General features: G+C 37.6%; 1 protein-coding gene across 1 annotated transcript; it reads left to right on the top strand.

Annotated features, from left to right (window-relative positions):
• Positions 1-975: 975 nt before the first annotated feature.
• LOC112187878 (DEAD-box ATP-dependent RNA helicase 18) lies at positions 976-4,807 on the top strand. Its single transcript, XM_024327194.2, has 11 exons — positions 976-1,298; positions 1,391-1,627; positions 1,758-2,018; positions 2,118-2,197; positions 2,307-2,412; positions 2,501-2,614; positions 2,698-2,796; positions 2,895-2,984; positions 3,353-3,459; positions 3,568-3,711; positions 4,139-4,807. Exons 1-11 carry the CDS (start codon positions 1,023-1,025, stop codon positions 4,407-4,409), a joined length of 1,785 nt encoding a protein of 594 aa, XP_024182962.1. The 5' UTR covers positions 976-1,022; the 3' UTR covers positions 4,410-4,807.
• Positions 4,808-10,950: the final 6,143 nt, after the last annotated feature.

Below are 10,950 nucleotides of genomic sequence, written 5' to 3'. Positions count from 1 at the left end.
ATTTCACCTGAAAGAATCTGCTTTTCCCCGGCCGACCTCCACCAGCAGGAGCACTAAGGAAAGCAGGAAATCACGGAGTCGTGCTGTACATTTAGTAATTTTGAATTGTAATTTGAATTCCGCTTCCTATATAAGGAGCTTTAGCTTCTCTTAGAAGGCATTTGGAAAAAGGAGAATCAGTCCATATTAGTTTTAAGAAATAGCAGTGTGATTTTCTTTCCTGTCCGTGTGAAGAAGTGTGCTTTCATTTCAAGTAAGTACTGTAATCATTCTTATGGATAGCTAAACAGCTTTTAGCTGTTTACCTGAGAATGAGGCTCTAAATTCCTAGCTTGTAATTATGTTTATATGAATAATTTCAGTGTGTTCACCCACTTCATCAAATTTTTAGCAAGTTAAAATTCTGTTATGTTTCTGTCATCTTAATCGTGTTCAGCCAATATCTTATACTTTCTTTAAGTTCAGAATTCCTGTTTTTTCTTAAAAAAAAAGCTTGCCACAGCTTAGGATAGAAACAGACAGCAGTGATTCCGCCTGTTAAAGTAACCGTTAGGCAGGAGGCCGTTAGGTGAAAAACTTGGGCATGTTGAAGGCTAGTTTTGTTTTTCTCAGAAGTTGGAACAGGGTTTTCTAAGAAAAAATGAGTTTTTGGACCCAAAAGTCAGCATAGGATGGCACTACTTTAGAAAGGACTACCCTTATAAGTCTTTTCACCTAAAAGTTGTGTAATTGGGCAAAATACAAGGATGTTGGATTGATTGGGCAAAATACCATGAGTTTTTGGGCAAACGGGCACAACCCCTTTATTTATTTTGTTTTTAAGTAATTTTAATGACCCAAATCACCACGTGACAACAGTTTAATCAAGCTGAGTCGAGTTTTGCTGAGTTTTGGTGATTGATCACCCGGCTCGACTCGGTTTACAAACGGTATGTCGTTTAGTAGAAAACTGATATAAACCCCTAGAAAAACCCGGTAACCTGAACATCCCAAACGGCGCGAAGAAGACAGCAAAGCCACTAATGGACACCGCCTCCCCGTACCCCTGCGCCAACAGCGCGTTAAGCAACACGCGCTTCTTCGACCTGAAGCCTCCACTCTCCGAACCTGTCCTCCAAGCCCTAACCGAAGGGGGCTTCGACTTCTGCACTCCGGTTCAAGCCGCCACAATCCCCTTGCTATGCAGCTTCAAGGACGTCGCCGTCGACGCCGCCACCGGCTCCGGCAAAACCCTCGCCTTCGTCGTCCCACTCGTAGAGATCCTCCGCCGCGCTTCCACCAACCCCAAACCTCACCAGGTCTGATTCAAACACAAGGCTCTTATCTTTCTTTAACCTTACACAGTGTTCTAAATTCAAAGATTGAAGCTTTTGTGTGTGTTGGGGGTTAGGTTATGGGGATGATTATATCTCCGACGAGAGAGCTGTCGTCGCAAATTTACAACGTGGCGAAGCCCTTCATTTCGACATTGCCGAATTTCAAGTGTGTGCTTTTGGTTGGGGGAGGGCAAGTGAAAGCAGACGTGAAGCTAATACAGGAGGAGGGAGCCAATTTGCTGATTGGCACACCAGGTAGATTGTATGACATTATGGAACGCATGGATAGCTTGGATTTGCGCAACTTTGAGGTGTGCATTTGTAGCCCAAATTATGTGGAATTTTGATTGAATTGATTGGCATTGTGTTTAGTGTGATTTGAGTGGAGTTATAGTTAGTTTAGGACTTTAGGCTGATAGGGTGAGATTTATACTGTTGCAGATTTTGATCTTAGATGAGGCGGATAGGCTGTTGGATATGGGATTCCAAAAGCAGCTGACTGATATTATATCTCGCGTGCCAAAGCTTCGAAGAACTGGTCTTTTTTCAGCTACACAGACTGAGGCAGTTGAAGAGCTGGCCAGGGCGGGGTTGAGGAATCCTGTGAGGGTTGAAGTACGGGCGGAATCAAAATCAAATAAGGATTCAGCGTTGTCACAGCAATCTGCGTCATCCAAAACACCTTCTGGCCTTGCCATTGAGGCATGCTCTTTAACTTAATTTCAAGAAAAATGTGTTGCTAATGTCTCATTTCCTTGTTAGTATATTTGTTTTGCTTTTAATGCCCTTGCTCTGTTACAGTATATGGAGTGTGAGGCAGACAAGAAGCCGTCGCAGCTTGTGGATATCCTTGTTAAGAATAAGTCTCACAAGACCATAGTGTAAGTGACACGAAATTAGTATGTGTTAATGTTACTGGAGTGATCAACTCATTTAGAGGTGAAAGTGTTCTACTTGGAAAGTGATTTCTTTTTCTCTCTCTTTCTCTAGGTACTTCATGACTTGTGCTTGTGTTGACTACTGGGGAGTTGTTCTTCCATGCCTTGCTCTGTTGAAGGATTTCAATCTGATTGCTCTCCATGGGAAGATGAAACAGGTAAAAACATGGCTGACCTACAGACTTGGACACTGTTTATAAATCAGTGTTTCATTAACTCATCATTCTTTGTTCTATTACGTTCTAGACCGCAAGGGACAAAGCTCTAGCCTCATTTACAGCTCTCTCAAGTGGTATCCTTCTATGCACTGATGTTGCAGCTCGTGGACTTGACATTCCGGGTGTTGACTGTATAGTGCAGGTAGCTTGTTAACAAATTGCACCTAGATGAGCACCTCCATTTTCGGATCTAAATAGTATACTTACCTGTTTCTTGGTTTGCAGTATGATACACCTCAAGATCCAAATGTTTTCGTGCATAGAGTTGGCAGAACAGCACGTATGGGTAGACAAGGAAGTGCAATTGTTTTCCTGTTACCAAAGGTTTAGTTGTAGCACTTTATACAGCTCTGTTTTGACTCTTTGGCTTTTGGTTGTTGTTTACCATATATGAGGTACTTATTGGATTTGGACTATCGTAGGAGGAAGCTTATGTGGAATTCCTGCGGATAAGAAGAGTTCCTCTTCAAGAAAGGATATGTCCAGATGATGTCGCTGATGTTGTTCCTCAGGTAAGCATCATTTATGGTACCTTTTACTGTCTTTTACACTGGAAAATGAAAGAAAAGAAAAGGAATTTACATGATTTATCACTTCTTTGCACCTGTTAGAAAGGTTTCATTGTGCTCATTGAATGTTGATTGACAATTTTGGGTGAATATGCTAGCATGGGTTTTATATTGGGTTCTTAACTCTATACACTAAAGCAGTATATTGAGATTATCATATATTATTGATCATGCTGTTGTCTTGCAATTATGGAGCTTAGTTTTGTGGTGGTCTCCCCTGTTTTGAAGTATATGGTCCAAAACATCTGTTCCTTATCTGTATTGTTTGAGTTGAGTAATTGAACTGACATTGTCTTAAAATTTTGCTTCAGATACGATCTGCTGCAAAAAAAGACCGTGATATCATGGAAAAGGGCATGAGGGCTTTTGTTTCTTACATCCGTGCATATAAAGAACACCACTGCTCCTACATTTTCAGGTGACTATATGCACATTGTGTTATACTTCAGGCTGCCCACCCAAAACAAAAGGTAATACACTTTGGAATAAACATTTTTCCATTTCTGATTTGAGTTTTTTGATGCAGGTGGAAAGAACTTGAAATTGGGAAGTTGGGCATGGGATTTGGACTACTACAGCTCCCTGCAATGCCTGAGGTAAAGCACAACACACTTTCCACGGAGGGTTTCACCCCTGTTGCAGACATCAACTTGGAGGAGATCAAATATAAGTAAGAACTCTCTCCTATCTTTTACAGTTTGGATGGAACTTGAGGTGCTAATGATTAATCCTCTTAGTTTAAAAGGACACCATTTCTTTCTTTCTTCAATCTTTCATAAATAGGTTTGACCTTTTGGATATTTTTTAAGGCTGGGTAATACATGTCTGGTAAAACGTGTGCTTTTTTTACTGAAATTGAACTGAATAAACTTGTATTATCAATCACAACTGAAAATTAATCAAAGGGTAAATGAAAATGATTAGTGTTTCTTGTAGGACCTATTGCTCCCAAATTTGTTAATGTTATAATGAACAGTGGTTTGTTTTGACATGCAGTATTACGTACTTTCATGCATGTTTTGTACATACTCTGAAAAAGAAATAGATTGCACATTTTCCATAATCAGCCATTGCTAAAGAAAAAGTTGAAAATATAGGGACAAATCTCGTGAGAAGCAAAGAAGGAAGAATCTGCTAGCAAAGAAGGAGGCAAAAAAGCAAGAACCTAAACCTGAAAAAACAAAAAAAAACCCAAGTGCTAAAGCTAATGAGATGAAGAAGAAAACAGCTAAACAAAGACGTGCTGCGCAGACGGTTGAAGATGCAGATGAGTTGACTAGAGAATATCGCCTGCTGAAAAAGCTGAAAAAGGGGACTATCGATGAAACTGAGTTTGCCAAGTTGACAGGAACTGAGGACTTACTATGAAGTTGAAGTCATATTCTACAGAATGTGATTTTGGGAATCCAGGCATTAGTGAAGTGAAAGAAAAGAATTTAGCCATGGATTGGGACTTGTATTTTTACGGATGCAGCCATCACCAAGCTTTTTTGGGAGAGATAACACACAGATGCAACAAAAATGTGGGGAGGCAACTTCCTAGGTGATAGATTCAATGAGCTTCTGCTCCTGCCAAAGTTTTAGTTATGGTTGAGGGTCTGTATATGAGTCAAAATTTCAACACCTGTTTCCTATTTAGTTTAATTTGTATTCTTCGAAATAGATTTGGTCTTGTTACAATTTTCCAAGCAAAAACAGAGAATACACGTGTCAACAGTTGATAGTTTTTCTTCAATGAAACAGTGCTATACATTTTTCTGCTCCTACTGTACTCTTACCTTTGTATTTACTTTCCTCTTGACACAGTAGTTTTCCCAGTATCTTTGTATTTACTTTCCTCTTACTGCCTTCACTGTCAAGTAAAAACAACATGATGAAAACAAACCACACCAAGATTTCATGGACTTTTTGGAGCAGTGAAACTCTGATGCAGTGGATGGTTTTATGTAAAATGAAGATCCAAATCGTTTACTGATGCCCAAAACTGGGGATCCAGTAAAGTTTTAAGCTTTTTAACCCCAAATCAAGGTTCTAAACATCTACAGATACACTCATATATCTATCAATATATCCTAATATTAGAGTGCCATTATATGTGCTGGTTGATTTCTTAAACGGTAGGTTTACCAATAGGGTTAAAGTATGGAGTTTTTTTTTTTTTTTTTTTTTTTGCCCAAAAAAAGAACGTGTCTTTTTTTAAAGGGAGGTTATAGTTGGACCTTTAAATTTGATCTTTGGACCTCCATCTTTTTCATAATCAATAGATTTTGTCAACTCGTATGAAAAGACAAATAAAGATAAAGAGAGCAAAGAGGAAAAAAAAAAAAACAAGTTTCCTATTAATATAACATTCAATTTTTTTTTGAAATTCATTATATTACCTATATAACTTTATAATTTTTTTATTATTATAACTTTATAATTTACCTAAAACAATTATGTAAAGATAATTAATTTCTATACATGGCTTCATCATTTAATACAAAAGTAAATTCAAAACAATCTGAATTTGAAATTTCCTTAAACTAAATTCATTGAATATTTTGGTGTAGTTATTACTAATTAGTAATTAAGATCCAAGTTTTTATACCAATACCTACAATCTCAGCCCCCATTTATTGCCAATAGCAGGCCTATTTTTTGCCAATTCCCTTGCGGTACTGTAGCTGAACCAATAGCAAAGTCCAAGCCCATGCGACCATATTCCTTCCATTTTTTGAACTGTTCTGTTAATGAGGAAATTACCAAAATAACCTCAACTAACTCCTAAATAGATACGAAGGCTTCAGACCACAAAGCTATCGTGATTTTTAAAGCTGGTTCAACCTCTGCGTCATTGAAGCCGCCGGAGTACATCGGAGCTCTGATTCTGGTGGAGGTCTGAGTGCTCTGTGCGTCTGAATGTAATCGAAGCCTCCGTTCATCATGGAGAATTTGAATCAAAACACAAGCTCATGTTCTAGCTTAATTGTGAATTTCTATCTTGTTGATTTAGTGATTAGCTTCCCTCTTCTTCGATTCGTGTTTTGCATTTGTTTCAATTAGTTGTATATAGTGAATTTGATGAGTTTCCTTCTATTTGATCAGTTTCAATTTGTTTACATTGTATTTGATTATTATTATTATTATTATTATTATTATTATTATTATTATTATTTTGCACGTTTTGATTTAGTTGTTAATAGCTTTGTTCTTCAATGAATCTGGTTAGGTTTGTGTTCAACGACTTGTAAATGTTTCATTTCGGTTAGTTTCATAGGTGGAGGGCTGGTTGAGTGCTTAATGTTATTGACGTTCAGAAGGTTTGGTAAATATATGCAATTATATGTGTTGTTCTTACTTTTTGTAGTGCATTTGTTCTAGGAAATATGTATTCAGAGATGACAGCTAGGTGCACTTACATGTCATAGACTGTGATGGTCTTCATTGATGGTACGACAAGGTTTGCTGATTTTTTTCAATGAAATTTGCATGCGGTTTAAGGGTTTGAAGCCAGGCTTGTTTGAGTTGAAGTATTCCTTTCCGGATTACCCTTCTTGTGCTCTCGATTCAGATTTAGATATGAGGTTGATGTTTAGGTCTTGAGCTGAGTTTAAGAGAACTTCAGTTGACATTTTGGTGAGGATTTGTGATTTTGGTGCAAATTGTGTTGTTGATGGAGTTCAATGTACCGCCGTTGCTGCTGCTTCTTCTTGTGTGTCAATGGTATCGACGTTGATTGATGAGACTGATTATTTGGGTGATTTTAGGCCTGAAGATCCCAAAGTTTACATGTCTAACTGTCTAAGCAGTGGAGAGAGTACATTATTTATTTGAGAACCAAAGTCTGTTCTAGAAGAAAAATGCTAGAGATCCCAAAAATTTATACCGAAATAAGATCCCAAATGACATGGCACTTCCCATATCATCACCCTATAATTTCCACAAGGTATATGTTTTTGTAAAATTATATTTTTCTTAAGAGAAAAAAAAAAGTGTTTAGTTATTAAACAGTAGCTGCAACCAAAATTTCCTCCACTGCATCCCATTTTTTAGCTAGAGAGCGAAAACTTTAGGGTTATTTTCTCCAATTTGGACAAAACTTCTGCAATCAAACTAGTATTTTCAATCCACGTACGTCCTTCCTTGGTGTGTTAAGACCCTCAAGAACCTCAACCATACCAATTATGATCATATGGTTTTGTGACGACCTATACTTTTAATAATATTTAAAAAGTAAGGTATAGTGAATATTATTATTTTTGCTTGAGTATTAACTTATATTCTTAATTATGAGTGTGTATATATGTATAATTGTTTTATGGTGTGATATATATATATATATACACACACACATCACCAAAACGTGCTGTGTAGATATATATATATATATATATATATATATATATATATATATGCTATCTCTATATTTATAGACCAGCCAATTATTTGTGTTTTTTTTTTAACCCAAACCAATTTTAAAAGCCCAATTAAGAGCAATTGACATGTACCTTTTTTTTTTTTAATGGAAAACTCAAATTTATTAACTCAATGAGAAGTACATCAATAGGGCAAAGCCCAATGCATCAATGTATCCCGCCTGCATCAATAACTCCATGGAGCCATGAAGGCCCTACCTCCTTACAATACAAATCCTGCACCATACTTAAGGCCTGTCAAGCTAGCTTGTGAGCAATAGTGTTATACCTCTTTCACACATGTTTCCACGAAATAAGGACAAACTCCTTCAACAACGATCGTACAGCATCAAGAATTCCACCATATGCACTTAGATCCAAGCCAGTGTCATCCAAAGCTTTGATGACGTTGAGAGTGTCGCCATATATCAAGATATGGTCTAGTCCTAGTTGTTTGCAGTACGAAAGACCTTTCCAAAGTGTCATCGCTTCAGCTGCCCCCGCTTTGAGTGAGCCAATAATTGGTACAGCAGCTGCCCCTATCAACTTCCCAGTTGCATCTAAAATTACAGTTCCCAACCCAGAGCTTCCTTTCTCCTCCACACAAGCACTATCAAAACATAGTCTCACCCCAGTCCAATTCGCAGTATCCAGTGCCTCACTCTCCCTCAAATTCCCCACAGAACACTCTTCATCTACGTACTTGATGCTTTCTACCCTACATCTAAGCCTTCGTAAACTCTCCTTGCCATTGCCTACACTGTAGTAATAATTGATGTGGAGCCAGAGACACCTTCCCATGCCTCTCATTATCTCTATCCTTCCAAAGCCACCAACTGACAAGACAAAACTGCTCAATTTCACTAGGACAGCCCCCCTTATCACCCAAACCAACATATCAGTAAAACTAGGACCACACCATGTCTTCAGCATCCCTCTTAACCAGGTACCTTTCCAGACTTTACGTACCCTTGGACACTCCTACAAACAGTGCAAAATCGACTCCTCTACTCCACCACACAGGAAGCAATTGGCATTATTCCCAATTCTGCGTTTGAACAAACACTCAGCACAAGGGAGAAAAGAGTAGCAAGCTTTCCATAAGAAGATCTTGACTTTGTTCGGAATCCAAAGACTCCCACTACAAGAGAAAATAGTAAAAGCGAGGAATTTCATTGTGACAACCCAAAATTTGTCGCAAAAACTTAGTAAATACAAGGAAAATTCAGTTGTCGCACATGATCCCATCGGCGACAACCAATTTGTTGCATAAAGTAAGTATTTGCAATAAATTGACAGTTGTCGCCCATTTGACATTATGCGAGACCCAATTCCTCACAAAATGTCAATTGGGCGACAATTTCTACCAACTGTCGATGAATGTTTGGGTGACAACTTTAACTTCCTCCTAAAAGATTAATTAGGCGACGACTTCTGCCAATTGTCGCTTAGTGTTTATGTGACAATTAATTTTTTGTCGCTAAAGAATGATTTAGCGACAACTTCTGTGAGTTGTCGGTTAATGTTTATGTCGCAACCTTAACTTCCTCGCTGAAAATTAATTGGGCGACAACTTTAACGGGTTGTCGCTTAATGTTTATGTGACAACTTAAACTTCATCACTAAAAACTAATTAGGCGACGACTTTTACTAGTTGTCGGTTAATGTTTATGTGACAACTTTAATGTTCTCGCAAAAGACCAAATAAGTGACGACTTTTACATGTAGTCGCTTGACGATTTATGTGACAACTTGAACTTTCTCACTGAAACTCAATTAGGCGACGACTTCTACGAGTTGTCGGTTAATGCTTATGTGACAACTTTAATTTTCTTGCAAAAAAACAATTAGGCAACGACCTCAACTGGTTGTCACTTAATGTTTATGTGACAACTTGAAATTTCTCGCTAAAAACCAATTAGGCGACGACTTCTATTAGTTGTCGGTTGAAGTTCATGTGACAACTACAATTTTCTTGTAAAAGACGAATTAGGTGACGACTTCTACATGTTGTCACTTAATGTTTGTGTGACAACTTGAACTCTCTCGCTAAAAACCAATTAGACGACGACTTGTACGAGTTATCGGTTAATATTTATGTGACAACTTTAATTTTCTCATAAAAGACCAATTAAGCGACAACTTTTACTGGTTGTCGCTTAAAGATTATGTGATAACTTGAACTTTCTCACAACCTACTGATATATCGATAGAGGAAAATATCTTAATTTCCACCGTTTCTGCAAAATTTCTCTAATATCGTCAAATATTTGTGCGAAGAGAAAAAATATTAGATATATCATATAACCCAAATATCTAATATATCTCCAAGGTCAATCCCCTTATAGAGAGGCATGAAAAGGCCTAATAGAGAGGCAGCTCAATATGTTTGTGAAAAAATTTCAAGGTGAAATCTCTTATAGCTGATCTGGGCGAGGTGAAATCCCCTCGAGGTGAATCTAGATGAAGTGAAATCTCTCAATGCGGATTTGCGTGAGTTGAAAGTCCCTTAAAGTGAATCCGTGTGAGGAGAAATAGCCTCAAGACGAATATGTGTAAGGAGTAATCCCCTCAAGGTGAATCTAGGTGAAGAGAAATCCCCTTAAGAGGAATCCAAGTAAGGAGAAATCTCCTTAAGACGAATCTGAGTAAGGAGTAATCCTCGTGAGAGAAATCCAGCGAAGGAGAAATCCATCAAAAGAAAGAATATGTAATACCATACTTTTACGAGTTGTCGGTAAATGTTAATGTTTAAGACATCCTTGTAACCAAAAAAGAAAGAATATGTAATACCAAGTCAAACAGAGAGACTAGCCCGTGGTTGATCAAACAGAGAGAGGTAAAGTGTTGTTTTTATGAATTCTCCTAGCAATGGTGGTTGAGCACAACATAGCAGATTAGCAGAGAATTAATTGGATAGTGTAATTAACAAGCTTGTGGAAATTAAAGAACAAAAGAAAATAGGTCTATTACATCACATCTTTTAAGGGTAAAATCTCCCTATAACTTTATTTTAAGCTTTTAGATAATATACAAGTAAAATTCATATGAGATTTACTTGTCTATGTATCATTCTGTTTGATCTTTTAGGTCCCTACTTCGCCTCGACGGTTATGTCGCAATATCTCTAAAGCCTATATGCGATGGATAGACTCCTGCAACCATGACAGACATACTTGCTTATTTGGACATAAATTTCTTCTCTTTCTAAACGAAAAGGAATGGTACCATTAACCGGTTAATTCCATAAAAGAAGTCTTTTTTTCATGAGGTACAACTATAAATTCCTACCGCAATTTAGACAAAAATGGAATTGTGAGGCTGGGATCATGGGTAAAGACGGGTGATATTTTAGTAGGTAAATTAACGCCGTAGATGGCGAAAGAATAGTCATATGCTCCGGAAGATAGATTATTACGAGCCATACTTGGCATTCAGGTATCCACTTCAAAGGAAACTTGTCTAAAATTACCAATAGGTGATAGAGGTCAAGTTATTTATCAAAAGAGCGA

Source organism: Rosa chinensis, chromosome 1 (assembly GCF_002994745.2).
Source record: "Rosa chinensis cultivar Old Blush chromosome 1, RchiOBHm-V2, whole genome shotgun sequence".
In the NCBI taxonomy this organism is placed as follows: Eukaryota; Viridiplantae; Streptophyta; class Magnoliopsida; order Rosales; family Rosaceae; genus Rosa; species Rosa chinensis.
Note: the sequence above shows the minus strand (reverse complement) of the source record. Positions and strands in the feature narration are given on the sequence as shown.